Source organism: Peromyscus maniculatus, chromosome 20 (assembly GCF_049852395.1).
Source record: "Peromyscus maniculatus bairdii isolate BWxNUB_F1_BW_parent chromosome 20, HU_Pman_BW_mat_3.1, whole genome shotgun sequence".
NCBI classification, from domain to species: domain Eukaryota; kingdom Metazoa; phylum Chordata; class Mammalia; order Rodentia; family Cricetidae; genus Peromyscus; species Peromyscus maniculatus.
This window is the reverse complement of record NC_134871.1, coordinates 71,993,917-72,012,295: the sequence shown is the minus strand read 5'-3', so window position 1 is coordinate 72,012,295 and position 18,379 is coordinate 71,993,917. Positions and strand designations below refer to the sequence as shown.

General features: G+C 51.8%; 2 protein-coding genes and 1 long non-coding RNA gene across 3 annotated transcripts; 1 reads left to right on the top strand and 2 right to left on the bottom strand.

The window, feature by feature from the left end:
* Nucleotides 1-171: 171 nt before the first annotated feature.
* Nucleotides 172-13,052, bottom strand: Soat2 (sterol O-acyltransferase 2). Its single transcript, XM_006981859.4, has 15 exons — nt 12,914-13,052; nt 12,419-12,474; nt 10,350-10,483; nt 10,052-10,111; nt 9,657-9,764; nt 6,576-6,852; nt 5,945-6,011; nt 5,361-5,445; nt 4,923-4,968; nt 4,683-4,812; nt 2,836-2,933; nt 2,349-2,447; nt 1,296-1,431; nt 756-901; nt 172-572 (listed from the first exon to the last, which is right to left on the bottom strand). The coding sequence occupies exons 1-15, from the start codon at nt 12,987-12,989 to the stop codon at nt 522-524; spliced, it is 1,569 nt and encodes a 522-aa protein (XP_006981921.1). The 5' UTR covers nt 12,990-13,052; the 3' UTR covers nt 172-521.
* A 556-nt stretch (nt 13,053-13,608) lies between these two features.
* LOC121824303 (uncharacterized) lies at nt 13,609-16,998 on the top strand. Its single transcript, XR_013046596.1, has 3 exons — nt 13,609-13,947; nt 14,603-14,688; nt 15,017-16,998. It is a non-coding gene; the product is annotated as an uncharacterized LOC121824303 (long non-coding RNA).
* Igfbp6 (insulin like growth factor binding protein 6) lies at nt 14,117-18,379 on the bottom strand. The gene is made up of 4 exons (XM_006981860.4): nt 17,922-18,379; nt 15,270-15,409; nt 15,057-15,179; nt 14,117-14,434 (listed from the first exon to the last, which is right to left on the bottom strand). Exons 1-4 carry the CDS (start codon nt 18,244-18,246, stop codon nt 14,312-14,314), a joined length of 711 nt encoding a protein of 236 aa, XP_006981922.2. The 5' UTR covers nt 18,247-18,379; the 3' UTR covers nt 14,117-14,311.

Below are 18,379 nucleotides of genomic sequence, written 5' to 3'. Positions count from 1 at the left end.
CAAGTCTCAAGCCATTCCTAGATCTAAATAGTAAGACCCTGCCTAAAAACAAAGTGGAATAAAACAAAAACCCCACAAAACCCAAAGTCACACTAACAAAAAACAAACAAACAAAAACACCAAAAAACAAACAAAACTCCCCCCACAAATTCAACAAATGATGGAGATGAATGAAAAGGGAGACAAAGATTTTATTGTTGCATGGGGAGGAGTAGGAGAAGCAGACAGTTCTCAGACTTTGGTGGCCTTTGTTCCTCTGGGTCTCCTCACATCTGGAGAGCCCTGGGTAAGAAGGTAACCTGTGCCCAGTCCACAGAGAGCGGTGCTCGAGTCACCCATGCTGAGTCCGTGGTCAGCTGCCCGCAGAGGTGTGTACCTGAGTCCCTGTAGCCCCTGGCAGGTCCTGTGTGCAAGTCCCTGACTCCAAATGGGGTAGGGAGTACGGTGAGGAGCCCTGGCCCTGGGCTTTGCAGATAGAGAAGAATCAACGCCGTTATCCGGGCAGTATGGTGCCTTGGCTTCTAGGGATGGCAGGACCAAGATCGAGGTGTCACGAGCCCCCAGAATGTTGTCTGTGCCACGGAAGAGTAGATTGTGAGCGAGGTCACTGCTGATGACACACATTATGAATCTAAAACGTGAGTCCCCCTCCCCCACACATGCCGTCTCTGACCATAACTATTGAATCAGAGCCCCAAAGGGCTGGCTGCTGGATGCCGTCTTGGACGAGGAACTGGGAGAGGTCGTTGCCTTACCTGGGGCAAGGGACAGTGTCGCCGAGCATACCACTCCTGGCAGTATAGGCTGACCTGGATGCCCTGGCCCAGGAAGAGCAAGGTCCACATCAGGATGTTCCAGGCTGGACCTGTGTGCCTGTCATTCATGGTGAAGTTCAGCAGCCCTAGGGCAGGAGATGGGTTGTCATTCCAGCTCATCATTCCTGTGCCTTGTCTCCTTTGGCCTCCCATGCTGGGGGCTGGGAAGTGACCTACCAGAAAGGACATCCTCCCTCCCCAGACAAGATCTTGGACCCAGCTGCAGAGACTCTTGAAGGTCTCAAGGGACTGGGGGAAGCTCCATTTGCCCCTCACTTCCTGAATCTTATGCCGTATCTCCTAGCCACACCAAAGTCTCCCCATTCCTTCTGCATCCTTTGATCAAATGCTTCGCTGTAACCAGAAATCTTTCCCCCAAGCCCCTCAGGATATGCCCATCGCCTCCCCAAGGCCTCCCAGACCCGGCGGGCTCGAATCTCAGGCCCTCCCACCCCTCTCTGGGTCAGAGGTTCAGCTCACCCCCGACCACGAGGAAGAGCATCAGCATGACCGGGTAGAAGAAGCCCAGGACGAAGCAGAAGATGTATTCGTGCACAACTGCAGACACCAGGAACACTGCCAGCATGGCCGCCCCGCGGGCCCGCCGGCCCAAGAGCTGGTGGGCAGGCAAGAGAATGAGCACACCCCCACAGGGAGTTCCCTCCCTCTTCAAGGAGCCAGGAAGGAGTGGGACTCAATGGAAAGAATGTGGGGTTTGGGGTCAGAAGGGGTCACTCCAGTCTTGTTTAAGATCATTGGACCTTAGCTGTGATTCTATTTTATTTTGTTTTGTATTTTGACAGTATCGGAGACAAGGGCCTTATGCATGCTAGGAAGGTGTTCTACTATTAAGATATGTCCCCAGCCTTATTATTATTATTTAAAGATTTATTTATTTATTATGTATACCGTGTTCTGTCTGCATGTATGACTGCATGCCTGAAGAGGGCACCAGATCTCATTACAGATGGTTGGGAGCCACCATGTGGTTGCTGGGTATTGAACTCAGGACCTTTGGAAGAGCAGCCAGTGCTCTTAACCTCTGAGCCATCTCTCCAGCCCTACTACTACTACTACTATTATTATTATTATTGAGACAGGGTCTCTCTTTGTAGTCCTGGCTGTCCTGGAGCTCCCTATGTAGACCAGGCTGGCCTCAAGCTCATAGATATATCTGCCTGCCTCTGTCTCCCGAGTGCTGGGATTAAGGTGTGTGCCATCATACTTGGCCCCCAACCTTATTTTGTGTGTGTGCATGTTTATGTTTTGTGTACGAGTGCACATGTGTGTGAGTGTGCAGGCCAGAGGACAATGTTGTTACTTGGGTGCCTTTTGTTGTTTTTTTGAGACAGGGTCTCATGCGTCTGAAACTCACTAAGGAGGCCAGGATGGCTGGCCAGCAAGCCCCAGATGTCTGTCTGTCCTTTGATCTGAACAATGTTAGTGTTAGGGGCACAGTAAGAGGAGGAGAGGGCACCCGAGGAAGCCCCCTCGCTGGGACCGTGAGAACTGAGGAGTGTGCATGGCTCGTACCCACAGCCCGTCTTGATACACGTAGCTGTACAGCCAGTCATGGACCACCACGTTCCAGGTGCGGTAGTAGTTGGAGAAGGAGGTAGAGTTCCACCAGTCCTGGGGAGGGTGTGGATTGGGGAGGAATGGAGGTGAGATCTCAGGCCCCAGCTATCGCTGCTCCGCACACCCACCCCTGCCTGCATCCTCTTAGAAGGGTTGGCTCTGGGCCGAGCAGAGACAGCAACCGCTCTCCCAGCCTTGGGTCCCACCAGCTTGCCTATCCACTCCAGAGGAAAGATCTTGGCGCACCATCCACACAAAAGCAGTCAGCCTTGCTGCTTAGAGGCGTGGGAGTGGCATCATCCCCACACCCCGAGGCCCACAGTCCTCATTACAGGAGACCAAAAGCACTGGGAGGCGACACCCACCACCACTACCCTCTTCCCTGGGCCCTCGGTCCACCTCCCCGACTACTGCCCTCAGTGGGCCCCGGTCCAGGCCGCACCCGGTAGAACATCCTGTCTCCAAATCGCAGCATCTCGGCGAAGGCGTTGAGCCAGCAATGCAGGAAGGCGAAGAAGATGAGGAGCAGCATGAAGATGCCTGGCGGGCAGGACAAGAGGTGCAGCCCCGCAGCCCCGGGCTCTCGAGAGCCTTTGCCCAGCCATCAGGGCCCCAACACTTAGCAAGCATGCGTTCACTCATCATTCATGCATTCCTTAATTTCCACATAGTGCTTAGTATCTACTCTATGCCTGAAAATCAGAAACACAGACTCACAATGTCCCTGACCTTTGGAAATTCATAATATCGAGACAGACACACAGAGGCTGGGACCCACGCACGGATCAAGGTCAGGTGTAACGGGAACTAAATGATCGTGACAACCAGGGATGTTCCAGAGGATACAATACAGAACAAGAAGTGAGCTGAAAAGAGTTTGGCTGTGAGGCGGCGCATGTCTAGTCCCAACTACTGGAGATGCTGAGACAGGAGGATCACATGAGCCAAGGGACTAAGGGTAGCCTGAGCAACATAGCAAGGCCCTATCTAAAAAAAATAAAAAATAAGCCGGGCAGTGGCGGCGACGCCTTTAATCCCAGCACTCGGGAGGCAGAGGCAGGTGGATCTCTGTGAGTTTGAGGCCAGCCTGGTCTACAGAGTTCCAGGAAAAGGTGCAAAACTACACAGTGAGACCCTGTCTCGAAACCCCCCCCAAATTAAATAAATAAAAATAAATATATGCAATAAAATAAAAATTAGAAAAGGAAAAGGGGGAGAGAGAAGCTTCCCAAGAAGGGGGCATCTTAGCCATGGGCCTCCAGGAAGAAAGCCAATTCCATGCTGCAAAGTAGAGAAAGGCATTCCAAGCAAAGCCTGGTACAGCAAGCCTGCAATCCCAGCTACCTGGGGTAATGAGGCAGGAGGACTGAGTTTAAGGCCAGCCTGGGTAGAGGTTGTCTCAAAAACAAGCAAACATAAACATTTTTTAAAACAGAAAGGAAAAGAGAAAAATCAAAAGGCTGCAGAGCTGGCTCAGTGGTTAAGAGCACTGGCTGCTTCTCCAGAGGACCTGGGTTCAGTTCCCAGCCTCCACACAACAGCTTACAACTGTCTTTATCTCTCTAGCTCAGGGGATCTGATGTCCTTTTCTGGCCTCTGTATGCACCAGGCATGCATGTGGTGCACAAACATTCAGGCAGACACAGTATCCATACACATAAAGAAAAAAAAAAAAAAAAAAAAAAAAAGCCGGGCGGTGGTGGCGCACGCCTTTAGTCGCAGCACTTGGGAGGCAGAGGCAGGCGGATCTCTGTGAGTTCGAGGCCAGCCTGGGCTACCAAGTGAGTTCCAGGAAAGGCACAAAGCTCCACAGAGAGACCCTGTCTCGAAAAACCAAAAAAAAAAAAAAAAAAAAAAAACTGAGTTCAAGTCCCGTCTGAGCAACTTAGCGAGACCCTGTCTCAAAGTAAGAACTGAAAGGAGGGTAGGGATGTGGCTCAATGGTAAAGCTTTTGTCTGGCATGTATGAGGCCTTAGGTTCACTCCCCAGTGTAGAAGGAAGGGAGGGGGAAGGAAGACAGGCACGCAGGAAGGCAGGAAGGGCTTTTGAAGCAGGGCCATGGGTGATTAGTTTGCAGGAGGGACTGGCACAGCCAGGCCCACGAGGGGGTGGGAAGTGAGTAGTGGGGAGCCAGGCTACCAGACTACACAAAGATGGCGGCAGTGAACATGGGCGGGGGGTGGGGGGGCAGGTGTGTAAGGGATTCACAGACTGACAGAGTGAAGCTTGCCCTGGCAGGCGCTCCCCAGGAAAGTGCACAGCCTTACCCCACCATGACGCAGTCTTACCTGGGCCTGTGGCATGCAGGACGGAGCGCAGCAGGGCTCGGGTGCTGAAGGGTTCCCGGCTCATATTGGCAAAGACGGGGACGCAGAGGCGGCCCAGGATGAAGCAGGCGTAGAGCACGCAGGCCAGGGCCTGCGGACAGGAGGACACACGGCTTTGGCAAGGGCTGCTGCCTCCTTCCCGGCCTCCCCTACTTCTAAGCCACCATGAGTCCCAGCAGGCCTTCCACCCCATTTTCTGACCTGGGCAAAGTTCTTGGCCACATAGCTCCACCTGATGCTGGGTGTCCTGCAGCACAATAGGAGAACATGAGGATCATCCGTCTGCGTCATTCACGGTTTAGGCCTTCAGCCCTCTCTCCGAGGCTGACTCCACTGCACAGGCCTGAGTGAATTCCCTAGGGCTGTGGGGGGGTCTAGAACACTTCGGATTTCCCAGAGCAAACACAGTAAGTGGTCGTTTAGCCTGAGTGTCACTGAAGGGGCCCAACCATACTCTGGGGTGTGGAGGACAGAACTGGGTTGATTACTCGGGACAGTGGATCACGGGAATGTGCCAGGCAACGGAAGAGGTAGCCTGTTTTTCCTTCGCTTCCTTCTGAACAAGTGGCCAGTGCCAGTGGGAGAAGGGCCCCATCCTCACCAAGCCTAGGTATTTGGGGAGGGGCAGCAAGGTCTTACCTGGGGTATGTCTCTCTGTAGATGAGGGTAGGGCAGAAGAGGAAGTAGAGGTAGCTGGAGAAACTAGGTGCACTGATACCCTTACCTGGACAGGAATGAAAAGAATGTGTTAACACGGAGAGGGTGGAGAGGACTGTGTGAGCATGGGGAGGGTGGAGAGGACATGGGGAGGTGGAGAGGACTGTGTTAGCATGGGGAGGTAGATTGGGGAGGGATCCAGGCTGTGCATTCGAAGGGACTGAACCGGCTCACACTGCAGACCGGCTTTCCAGACCTTCCTTAGCCTGCCACAGCCTGCTGTTCTCTTTCCCTTCTGTCCTGATTTCCTCTATGAAGGTTTTCTCACATCCCTGCCTTTCCAGATTGGGCCTGGGACTGAAAAGCACCAGAAGGTCTGGATAACCGAGTGGTTCTCTCAGAAGAGGCCTGAGCACACTTGTGAATAAAGCCACTTAGTCCAGCTCAGGGTCAGATCTGTGTCTGCTGGGCAACCTGCTTGTGAAGGCAGAGCTTTGCATCTTCTGGCTTCATCCAAGCAGCCAAGAGGATCAAGGAGTTCACAATGGGTCAGTGGGACACCTCACCTCTGACACAAAGGATCCCAGGTACAGTCTCTCTCAAGAAGGAGTAGCTTTTCATCAGGAACCGGACCTGTAGTGGAAGAGATCAAATTGCTGTGTGGCTCTGGAAAAATCACTTTACCTCTCTGTAGTCAGATTTATCACAGAGAGGCAAGCCAATTCAAAACATATCTGGCAGGAGCCCATATTTATTTATTTGTTTGTTTCTCTCTTTCTTCCCTCTTTCTCCTCCTCCTCTTCTTCCTTCTCCCCACCCCCCACCCCCCTTTCCTTTTTTAGTTTTTATTGAGACAGGGTTTCTCTGTGTAGCCCTGGCTGTCCTGGAACTCACTTGGTAGCCCAGGCTGGCATTGAACTCACAGAGATCTGCCTGCCTCTGCCTCTCGAGTGCTGGGATTAAAGACATGTACCACCACGGCCCGGCTAACAGTTTCTATTTTTTGTCACGTGACTTTAAAGCTTAACACAGACAGAGCTGGGACAAAGGGTAAAGGGAGACAGGGCGATCTTCACCCCACCAACTCTGCAGGGCCAGTGTTACCTAGCAACCCTATTTGTATACTTTCCTGAGAATCGCAGGTTCACCAAACCCTAGGCTGTATCGACCTGGTCCCAGAGCCCCCGGGGTCCTCACCTGCTCAAAGACCAGCACGCATCTTGAGGCGGGCGGAAGCTGATGCTTCACCGCTACGTGGACTGGAAGGACGCAGAGCATCGCTGCATGGCCAGCCAGCAGAACACAGCCCAGGCCGGCCCCCAGCATCCAGGTGCCCCCGGCTCTCGGCCTGGCCCAGAGCCACAGGGTCTGGTAGGGCACTAGCAGAGTGGACAGGAACATGGGAACCCACGTCATCAGCGCCAAGGGCAGCTGTCCGAAGCTGAAGATGAGTAGGTCAAACTCCAGCATCAGCCTAGGGGAGAGGAAAAAAGACAGTAACTGGACACACTGAGGGGTTTGTGGCGTGGATATTATTTTAACTGGGCAGAGATATGTTACGTTTATTTCTGCTGCATTTGTTCAACGATGTAAGGATGTGTTACGTTTGTTTCTGATGTATTTATTTAATTAAAAAAGATGTGTTCCATCTGTTTCTCCTTGACTGCCTAAGGCAACTGATGGTCTAATAAAGAACAGAATGGCCAGTAGCTAGGCAGGAGAAAGGATAGGCAGAGCTGGGCAGAGAGAATAAATTGGAGAAATCTAGGCTAGAGAGAAGAAAGGAGAGAGGGGGGGGGAGAGAATGGGACAATACGCCAGGCAGACGCCAGCCAGACGCCAGGCAGACGCCAGCCAGACGCCAGGCAGACGCCAGCCAGCAGACAGAAGCAGTGAAAGTAGGATAGACAGAAGGAAGAAAGGTAAAAAGCCCCGAGACAAATAAAGAGAAACAGATTCATTTAAGTTAAAAGAGCTAGCCAGAAACGAGCCTAAGCTAGGCCGACCATTCAAAACTAATAATAAGTTCCTGTGTCATGATTTGGGAGCTGGTTGGTGGCCCAAGAGAAAAAGCCTAGTACAGACTTGTTTTTGCTTTTTTTTTCTAGACAGGTCTCATGTATCCCAGGCTGGCCAGGAGCTCACTTATGTAGCTAAGGATGACCTCGAATGTCTCATCTTCTTGCTGCATAAGTCACCATATTCAATTCATGCAGGGCTGGGCCAGACCCTTGATAGGCTGTGCTGTGAAAGTATTCAAGTTTGCCCCAGTGTTGTGTGGGACTTCCAGAGCAGGCCCTCGCCTCAGAAACACAGTCATGGGATAGGCTTGATCTGAATGACCTTTGGAGCCCTAGTTCAATGTCAGTTTTTGCAGAAGCCTCAGTACTGCAAGCATCAGGCTGTGAAGAGTTAAGATGAGCTGTGATTTTACTATTATGAATTTCGTTCCTCCAGTGTGTCTATATTTATTGGCCCAGGCTAATAGAATGAACCATGCTCTGTGATTTGCCTGGGTGGAGTGTATCAGCACTTGCTTGAATTCTCCGCTACCTCAGAGGCTGAATCAGGAGGATGGAAAGTCCTAGACTAGCTAGGACATAGGAAGGCCTCGTCTCAAAAATAAAACAAAAACAAGAACAACGAAAAAACAGCTTTTTACGAGAATGTATTGTTTGGGACTGGAGAGAGGGCTCAGTGGTTAAGAGCACCGACTGTTCTTCCAGATTCCATTCCCAGAGCCTACGCGGTGGCTCACAACCATCTGTGACTCCAGTTCCAGGAGATGCGATGCACGCCCTCTTTTGACCTCTTGGGGCACCAGACACAAGTGGTGCCTAGACATTCAGGCAAAACACCCATACACATAAAATTAAATTTTAAAATTAAAAAACAATGTGTGGCTTATAAAGGTGGAGAATTGCAAATAAAGGGCTAGGGATATAGATCAGTTGGCACAGTGCTTGCCTAGGATGGATGAAGCTCTAGGTTCAGTCCCCAGCATGGCATAAACCAGGTACTGTATGCCTGAAAACTCAGTACTTGAGACGTGGAGACAGAGGAAGAGAAGTTCAAAGTCATCCTTATCTATCAACTTCAAGTCCAGCCTGGGCTGTGAGATCCTGTCTCCAGCAAATAGGCGAACACTGGAAACCGCCTCAGTAGATGTTAATAAAGGACTGTAATGAACAAAATCTGATACTTCCACTTTCTGTAGTCAGGAAAACCAATAGGTTGTTGTAGACAGATGATAAGAATTGGTTGTAAAATCACAGATACAGGATCTTGCTTCTGAACACCTCCACATGAATCTCATTGGTGCTTATGGACAGATGAATGTGAATACACAGAAAACACTCTGTGGCAAACTCAAACGATTAAACAAAAAAAAAAAAAAAATCCAGGCCTGCGGGTCTGTGGTGGTGCACACCTTTAATCCCAGCACTTGAGGCAGAGGCAGGCAGATCTCTAGGCAGATCTCTGTGAGTTCAAGGCCAGCCTGGTCTCCACAGCCAGTTCCAGGATAGCCAGAGCTACACAGAGAAACCCTGTCTCAAACAACAAAAAACAAACAAAATACCTTCAGCCTGATTTGACATTTTACTGATATTTGATCCCTATAATAATGCTCTTATTGTTTTGTTTTGTTTGTTTGTTTGAGATAGCCTCTTATTATGTAGCCCTGGCTGGCCTGGAACTTTCTACATAGACCAAGCTGGCCTGGAACTCATAGAGATCCACCTACCTCAACCTCCTGACTGCTTGGATTAAAGGTGTGCACTACTCTTATATTTAATAATAGACATTTTACTAGAGTAAGGGCTATAGCTGAACCTGTAGGTCCTTCATCCTCTCCCTTTTACAACTTCTTAAGCCTGTCTTTGGGATAGGTTGGGAACACCAAAATACAGACCTCCAAGGGAAGGTCTTCCTCTGAGGTCTGTGTCTGTCAATCCTCTCCAAGAGATGGGAGGTAGTTCAAAGGTGGGGGATGGACTTCACCCTCATCTATCTGGACCTGGCTTGTACTTGGTAGAAAGTCAATGGAAGTTACCTGAATTGAGTAGTTGAGTGTGTGTGTGTGTGTGTGTGTGTGTGTGTGTGTGTGTGTGTGTGTGTGTGTGCTTGTGCACTTACAACTGTTTTAAGGCAAGATTACCGTGGAGAAGTATTTGAGAGGGTGTAGGCCATTCCAGGCTAGGGAAAGAAGGTTCAAGACAGGTATGGGAGGTAGGGCGGGCATCTGATCAGGTCACTGTGTCTGTGGGAGGGACCTACCTGCCCTCATCAATGAAGTCAATGGCCAGGGTACTGATGATCAAGACGCATAAACCCGCGATGAACATGTGGTAGATGGTTCGGAAATGCTGCACCTCCATCAGCTCACTGGAAGGAAGGAGTCCGAGGGTCAGGGTGGAAGGGTCTTCAGCAGCCTGTAGGGAGCTCAGGACTGTACACGTGAGGGACGTGGGGCCCAGGAATCCAGAACTCCCCGCTGAGGGCAAGCCTGTGGCTGGAGCATCTCCTGCTGATTTGTAACCCTGGATAACACCGAGGCAGAGACCTCTCCAGACCCTCCCAGCAGACCGCCGAAGCCCGTGCATGAGAACTGTGATGTCTGTGGGGCCCCTTAGTCAAACCTTTTCTTGTCCTTTGTCCTCCCCGCAACTTACTCGAGCAGTGACTTCCGGGTGATGAAAACTTTCCGTTTCGCATGGGGTAATTCCCGGGTCCTAGATTGAGACAGTTTTCAGAACCAGGCCCCCAAGAAAGGGTGGAGGGCAGTGTAGACTGTAATAGGAGCAGGAGTGATAGCAGGAGAAGGTCAGGGTTGGGGCAGAGCAAGACCTGAAAGATAGAAGCCAGTGCCGTGAAGACCGGGGTCGGGGAGAGGAGGGAACGCTGAAGCCAGGGTCTCGCCAAGGCTGGTCAAGGGGCTGGAAGGGCACCTGTGCGGGACCTCAGACTCACTTGCTTGTGGTATCTGGGGCAGCGGAGGGAACTGGTCTGTCTTGGGGGTAAGCTTGCACAGCCTCCCACATGGCCCGATCCAGCAGCTCCGCCAGCTGGCTCTGGGCTTGCTCCAGAAACTGGGTCTTCACAGCCTACAGGACAGAGCCCGGTTAGAGCCCGTTGTTCCTCCCGCCAGCCGTTCCTTCCTCCCTTGACCTGCATTTACTGAGCTGCTCTGAACCACACAGTGTTAAGTGCTAGGAACAGGAAGAGGTAAGCATGATCCCAGAGCTTCCCCAACCTCTGTCTCTCTTCTTGGCGCATCAGTGAGGACAAAGAGCCTTAGCAGAGGCTGAATGTGGTAGGATACACCTGCAATCCCTGCTGCTCAGAGGCCGAGGCAGGAGGGTGATAAGTTTTTGTCCAGCTTGAGGGAGTGACTCATCTCAAAGAAAAAAAAAATGACCGTAGGTGTGAGGCTGCCACTCACTGAGTCAGAGTTTGAGACAGATCATCTCCAGTCCTCACTCCCTAACCTCTGAACTCTAGCCACGCTAAAAGTAAGACCTCACCAGTGGACTCTTGTCCTTGCCCAAAGACCTATGTTTTAAACAACTCTGTCTTAGCCCAATTATTTTTTCTTTCTCTTTTTTTGCTTTGCTTTGTTTTCTGTATAGCCCTGGCTGTCCTGGAACTCACTCCATAGATTAGGTTGGCCTTGAACTCAAGAGTTCTGCCTGCGGGCTGGAGAGATGGCTCAGTGGTTAAGAGCACTGGCTGTTCTTGCAGAGGTCCTGAGTTCAATTCCCAGCAACCACATGTGGCTCACAACCATCTGTAATGAGATCTGGCCCCCTCTTCTGGCCTGCAGGCATACATTCAGGCAGAACATTGTATACATAATAAATAAATAAATCTTTAAAAAAAAAAAAAAAAAAAGAGTTCTGCCTGCCTCCACCTGCTGAATATTGGGATTAAAGGCGTGTGCTACCACCACCTTGCTAGCCTGATTCTTTTTAATTTTTTTTTTTAAACTCTTATTTATTTACTTATTTATTATGTATACAGCATATATGACTGCAAGCCACATGAGAGCACCAGATCTTGTTACAGATGGTTGTGAGCCACCATGTGGTTGCTGGGAATTGAACTCAGGACCTCTGGAAGAGCAGTCAGTGCTCTTAACCTCTGAGCCATCTCTCCAGCCCCCTCTTTTTAATTTATAAGATGTAAACAAACCTAATAGATTATTTATTTTAAATTGGGGGTGGGTGGGATCTAGGTTGGCATTATCTGAACAATGTTACCAGACAACAATTTAACTGAGGTTTTAAAATATTTGTAACAAAAACTGGGACTGGTGAGATGGCCCAGAAGGTAAAAGCATTTAAAGCATTTATTGTGCAAGCCTTGTGACTTGATTCTGATCCCAAACCCACAGTGGAGAGAACTGAGTTCTGAAAATATCTCTCTCTCTCTCTCTCTCTCTCTCTCTCTCTCTCTCTCTCTCTCTCTCTCACACACACACACACACACACACACACACACACACACACACACTACCACCACCACTAATTTTAAAAGAGAGGTCCTATCTCTGATTATTACTAGAGATTAATGAAAAAAAAAAAGCTAAGCAGTAACTGGTGATTTAGGCTTCAACACCGCCCTCCAGTTAACCTTAATTCTAACTGTGAGTTTGAAAACTTTTTTTTTTCTTTTGAGACAAGGTTTCTCTGTGTAGCCCTGGCTGTCCGTGAACTTGTTCTGTAGACCAGGGTAGTCTTGAACTCTAACTCAGAGATCCACCTGCCTCTGCCTCACAGGTGCTGGGATCAAAGGCGTGCACCACCACACCCAGTCTCAGGTAGCCCAGGTTGGTTTGAAAGTGTAGCCAAGGATGACCCCAAACTTCTGATCCTCCAGTCTCTGCTTCCCAAGAGCTAGGATTATAGTTGTATGCTGTCACACCAGGTTTATGTGGTGCTAGGACCAGTCCCAGTCTGGACCATAACCAGTTATGATAGGTTAGCTCTCTACCGGCTGAGCTCCAACCCCAGCCCAGCCCGTCCTCTGTGACCCCTCACCTCCATATGTCGGGTCCATTGCACCAAGTCTGGGGTTCTGTGCGTCTTGATGTTCCCTAGGAGGAAGAACCAAAAGGGACACCCGAGAGGGAGGAATTAGGGCCCTAGTCAGAGCTGACCTTGACCTGAAAAATGTGCTGTGTGCTCACCAGCCTCGTTCCCCTGTCAATATTTAGAATCGTGAGTAGAGTCATTAAAAGGGGGAGTGATATGTGCAGTGAATGAGGCCGTTGGCAAGAGAGAGCCTGAATCAGTTGCTGGAAACAGGGGACCCAGAACACAGGGGTGTGAGTACTCCATTCGCCCTCAGTGAAGGCAAGGCCCCGCTCTGAACATCTTTCCTCCATTGCCAGTCCTAGTGGTGTGGGGGATGGTGCAGAAACCGCCTTCTCTGGCTTCCCAGGATAGCAAGGAAGGGGCTCCCAGCAGCACAGCCAACTCTGCTAAGCAGGACATACCACCTCAGGCCGTCGGGGTAGGGGCCGGGGGGCTCACCTTCTCCGCAGACTCCCTTCTGATGCTCCTCTCCCAGCCCTTCTCTTCGCCGCAGTTGGGACCCCTTTGGCTCCATGGCGGCAGTCTGGAGTGGGCCGCGGGCAGCTGTGTCCTCTTCCTTCCCTTCTCAGCCCTACCTACGGAGCGCTTATCCCACTGAGAGCCGACAGCTCCAGAGACTAAAGTCCTCTCTGGAGGGGGCTGGGGGTTAGAGGTTATCGGAAGGCAGCGCTTCTCAGATCCTGGCTGTGCTCTGTCTGCTGCATGTCACAGCCCCTCTGTCCCCAACCAACAGCCAGGTTCATGCTTGCTATCTCACTTTCGGGGTGAATCTGTGCCTAAGACTGGGTGGCAGGGGGACTTTGCCTCCCTGAGGCTTATCACGCAGCAGGGTGCCTCCTGGCTTTCTCCATGAAAGCTGAAGGTCAGGGAGGGGCCAGAAACATCTTCATGCACCTCGTATTCAGCTTTCTGAGGGTACACATCGAGGGCTGTAATTACATGTGTGCAACAATATTTTTGTTGGGGGCTGCATTTGTAACTTGTGTGGCGGTGAGGTGCCTCAAGGCCCCTGAATGTCAGCTCTTCTCTACACCTTGCTTACCCCATAAGCAGAAAGGTCAGACGCACACTTACTCAACACTAAGTGGTGCCAGGGTTTGCCATGCCTGACTATGTAACTGCAGGAAAGTGGTCCACATTTTTTAAGTTTCTGGGGGTGGGTGGGTGGGGCAAAAAGTCCCTACCTCATCAGGTGAGTGCCAGCATAAATAAGGTAGCCTGGGTAAACCACATAGAGCCTGAATAATACGTTTCTTCCTTTTTGGTAGGAAGTAGGGCAGGTGAGCACTTCGGGACTTCCCTTTTGGCAAGTTCCTGCTGGGGATTAACCATTAATCCTTCGCCTCCATCAGTCCAAAGATCAGCAATGGAAGCAAGGCTGCAGTCACCACAATCTCACCAGTAATCAGGTGTGGCAGTACTGATTTGCATGCAGGCCTCGATCTCAGTCAGTCCCCAGGAGGGAACTCCAGGTGGGTATCTGGATGAGGCTAGAGGGCTTGAGGCCCATGCAGTGGCAGTCTACTGCTTCCTAGGACGGCAGAAGAGACCGGCAGTGGTCTACTGGGAAGGCAGAAGTGCTGTGAGAGATGTGAGAGCCTGGGGCTCCAGGGCTGTAAGGGAAGGATGGACACAAAGACGTAGACCAGAGGCGCCCCCAACACAGCTTTATTAGTACCCCAAGCCAATAACAATTTTTCTGGCTAGATGTGAAAGGCCCAAGGGTGAGAGGAACAATGGTACAGAGCCTGAAGGCAGGTCTTGGGGCACAAAGGCCGCACATAGTTCAGATGACAGCCCGTGCTCTGGACAGTGTCCTGGAGGCTCCCACCCTGATTAGCCAGTGCTCTTGGCGGAGCACTGAGAGCTCCCATGGCCGTCTGGAGACACGGGCAAGGGTCGGCCCATCGGATCCACACACCAGCAGGGACCACGGCGATTCCCCTGAGAGGAACGGCACTGGGGAGAGGCACAGAGAGGGTGAGGCCTGAGGCTTCGAGCAGGAGAAACAAATTAAGAGCTCTTAGTCCCTTCACCTGCTGAACGGGGCCCACCCTGCTAGGCCAGGACAATAGCCCCAGATCCACAGCACCTGCTTCTCCCTTTTGTGTTCTCGGCCTACCCCAGAAGGCTGAGTTAGAAGATGCAGAGCGGGCTCCACCAGCTCACATGCCTCCAGAGATTCCCCGGCCCTCCTCTGACAGCCATAGCAGGTAGGGCCCTCGCCTAAGGTGACTTCTACGTCCTCTATTGAAATGGTTGCCCCCCCCCTTTCAAATCAGACTTCTTTTTGTTTTACTGTGATTGTGAGGCAGAGGCTTACTGTTTGCAGGCCGGGCAGGCCTTGAACTTACAATCTCCCCGACTCTTTTCAAGTCTCTCTGAGTCTTAAAGTTGGAAGATCCTGAGAGGCAGGGGAGGTAGTTTGTGTGTGTGTCCTGGTTTGTTTGTTTCTGAGACAGGGACCAGCACCTATCTACCTGGCATGCCCCAGCACATCCAATATCCTTTTTGTGTCTTTTTTTTTTTTTTTTTTTGCAGCTTGGTAAGTTCTCCTTCTCCCTTCCTGGCCTCTCCTCACCTGCTGCTTTCTATAGAAGCCTCTGAGGTCACAATTCGGCACATAGATCCCCTGTGCCCCACCTCGGAAGACCTCAGTCTGGAGCTGCTGCAGTACTGAATCCAAGTGTCTGCGACAAGGGCCCTGGAAAGGAACAGGGGTGGGTGGGGGCGGTGCTCAGACTTCCCCAGGGAGACTCTCCAGTCCTCTGAACCCCACCACCCCTGCACGAACCATCTCAGAGTCTTGAACACCCCCTGGACTGGGCCTTATAGGGGTGGTGGAGGTCCCTGGGCTCTTGGGCCGGTCTCTGCGGCTTGCATCACGTTGGCGGGAGGCACCGCCCTGAGGTTTGCTTTCCTTTGCAGTCTCTTCTGTGGTCACAAGAAGAATGGGAGAAATCAGAACTTGGTCAAGGCCAAAGGCTAGTTCCACACGAGCCCTGGTGCGTCTCTACTAAATGAGCAACCGACAGCTTTAGGAACTAAAAGTCGACAGTTTTTCTCCCAGCCTTATCCTGGCTGCTGTTTCTTCCTCTGACAGATAATTATACTGTGGGGTGTGGCGGTGTGTGCCTGTAATCCCAGCACTCGGGAGGCTTAGGTAAGAGGGCTGCCGCAAGCTCGAGACTAGTCTGGTCTGCTCAACAGGGGCTGGAGAGATGGCTCAGCGGTTAAGAGCACTGGCTGCTCTTCCAGAGGACCAGAGTTCAACTCTCAGCATCCTCATGGTGTCTCACAGCAGCTGTCTGTGACTGGTTGCAGAGGATCCAAGCCCCCTTTAGGCACCCATGTGGTATACAGACATATGTGCAGGCAGAACACCCACACATGTGAAATAAAAATAAAATCCTACAAAACACAGTTAGGTTACTGCTCCTGATAATATTTCCCAAAGCAACCACCTCCCTCCTACCCTCAGTCCCCCTCACACACACACCCCACACACACCCCACACACCCCACACACAGGGTTTTTCTGTGTAGCCTTAGCTGTCCTGGATCTAGCTCTGTAGACCAGGCTGGCCTCGAACTCACAGAGATCCACCAGCTTCTGCTTCCCGAGTGCTGGGATTAAAGGCATGAGCTACCACCGCCCGCCTCCCAGAACAACTTCAAGTCTTAAAAACATCTTGGAAAGCAAAAATGCGGAGTGAACATGGAGCACTATTAGTTATTTCCAGCCTTTAGGCTTCCTGTGAAAAGACTTGCCTATTCCACTAGGGGCCAGAAGAGGGCACACCAAGCCAGGGAGATGGAGAAAAAAACAGCGGCGGGTGTGTGTGTGTGGGGGGGAGTCAATAGGGACCCAATGGAATGTGTGACCCTGTGATGACCCCTCCAATGAGTCAGTCCGCCCCTCCCAGGCCTGAGATGTTACTTTGAGGGCCTTGCATAGGGACCTCTTCCTTTTTGTCCCTGTTCCACACTCGTGGTCCAGGAGCCTCTGGATTCAACCCTTGACCGGATGCCTTGAAGGCTGCAAAGGAGCAGGGAATGAGAGGCTTCCAACCTGCAGGGTGCACCTGGTTCTGGAGAGTGTCTGGGTGCTCTGGGGAGAGCTCAGGACTGGGAGGGGCGACAGAAGCAAGCCAGGGCTAGGACGAAGCTAGGAAAGCACAGCAGCGTGTCAAGAGATAAACTTCCGATTCCTCTGTGGTAGTCTTAACCCTCATTCCCTGGGTACCACATGTTCCTCAGACCTTGTACCTTACTCCCTGCACTGGGTGCCAAACTGTGATGCTGCTTCAAACTGCCTTTTCCAACCCAAACACACCTTCTAAGAGGAGCCCTAGAAGCCTGGGCTCTGACACCAAGGAATGGGACTCCACCCCCTCCCACCCCCCACCGTGTGTGTGTGTGTGTGTGTGTGTGTGTGTGTGTGTGTGTGTGTGTGTGTGTGTGTGTGTGAGAGAGAGAGAGAGAGAGAGAGAGAGAGAGAGAGAGAGAGAGAGAGAGAGAGAGTGTGTCTCATGTAGTTTGGGCTGGCCTGATATTATGTAGCCAAGGATGATGCTGAACTGACGACCTTCCTGCCTCCACCTCCTAAGTGCTGGAATCACAGACATGCAGCACCATACCCAGGGATCCAAATTCATTTCTCGTCGATTTCTATGGAAAAACCAAGGGCTCTTACTACCTTCCAGCGTCCAGTCGCCTCCTCACCCCCATCTTTTGGGTGCTGACTCACTCTGGTCCCACCCACCCAGTGACTCAGTCTCCAGTGCTCATCCCTGGGGGCAGTAGGGTGGGGCAGGGAGGGCAGCAGTTCTGACCAGGTTTGAATAATAAGCCTGATTTGGCCGAGTCCTTCTTTGCCCACCTGGCTCTCCCCAGGCTCTCCAGGGCCTGCCCACTGTCCCTGGTCTAGCCTGTTATTACTCAGTATCTTTTCTTCTAGACTTCTGGGATCAGGTGCTTCCAACACTGAAAGAGGAGCAGGAGACATTTCTCAGTGTGGGGAACTGGAGTCTGAGGTTCCCTTTCCTCCTCCTCCATATGGAACCCAGGTCCTGTCTCCAGCACGGGCCATTAGAGTGATGGAGATGAGCCTGCCGGGATAGCTAAAGCGAAAACTCTCCATCCTCTTCCTACGTATGCCCCTTTCCCCCAGGAGAAAATAAATAAGGGAAGGGAGAATGGAGAGTCCGGACATCTCCCTTCCTTAGTCTCGGGTGCCCCTAGCCACACGCAGCCTCATAAAGGCTGATCTTTATCCCCCTGATCTTTCTGCTTCACGTTCCACCCAGGGCCTGGGAGGAACCAATAGGCCGGTCCCAGAAGCTCAAAGAAGCTGCCCATCTGCGTCGATCCATATTCTTACCAGGAAAGACTAACTTCTCCTATCTGAGGTGGGCAGATGGAAGGCGGGGTGGACATGAACTCACCCGACGGCCCCCTGGGGCGGTGACAGCGACCCTGGCCCATCAGCAGCGCCCGCAAAGGGGTCTCTTCATTCTCTCGCAGTTGGCACTGCAGTCCTGGGGCACACTTAGGGATGTAGACCCCACACGGCTGCCCCTCTCTCCTGAGACAGCCCCCGGCTTCTGCACAGCCCTCTGCAGGGGACCCCGCGTCTTCCTCCTCCACGCAGCCCCCGCGACAGCTGCTGGTCTGCACCCCGCGCGTTGAGGCGGACCCTGAGCCGGCAGCCAGCAACAGAGTTAGCAGCAGCAGCAGCAGCGGCTGAGGGGGCAGCCTGTCCTGGGTCATGGTCAGAGTTTTTGCCCAATGCACTCCTTCCAGAGAGCGTAGCGCAGCGAGCCGCTGCTGTTTCTCTGCTTTGTGAAGCAGCTGGCCGGGTCTGCCCTTAAAAGCCAGGTGAAAGGGGAGGGAACGAGGGCAG

What these genes read in the sequence shown, in the direction of transcription:
- Soat2 (XM_006981859.4), bottom strand. Translation starts at nt 12,989, where the DNA reads ATGGAGCCAAAGGGGTCCCAACTGCGGCGAAGAGAAGGGCTGGGAGAG. An exon ending in GAGACAGGATGTTCTACCGG is followed by an intron (nt 2,448 to 2,835) that starts GTGCGGCCTGGA and finishes CACCCTCCCCAG; the next exon opens with GACTGGTGGAACTCTACCTC. An exon ending in TGTATCAAGACGGGCTGTGG is followed by an intron (nt 1,432 to 2,348) that starts GTACGAGCCATG and finishes CCTGCCCACCAG; the next exon opens with CTCTTGGGCCGGCGGGCCCG.
- Igfbp6 (XM_006981860.4), bottom strand. Translation starts at nt 18,246, where the DNA reads ATGACCCAGGACAGGCTGCCCCCTCAGCCGCTGCTGCTGCTGCTGCTA. An exon ending in CCGCCCCAGGGGGCCGTCGG is followed by an intron (nt 15,410 to 17,921) that starts GTGAGTTCATGT and finishes TTGTGACCACAG; the next exon opens with AAGAGACTGCAAAGGAAAGC. An exon ending in GTGTTCAAGACTCTGAGATG is followed by an intron (nt 15,180 to 15,269) that starts GTTCGTGCAGGG and finishes GTTCCTTTCCAG; the next exon opens with GGCCCTTGTCGCAGACACTT.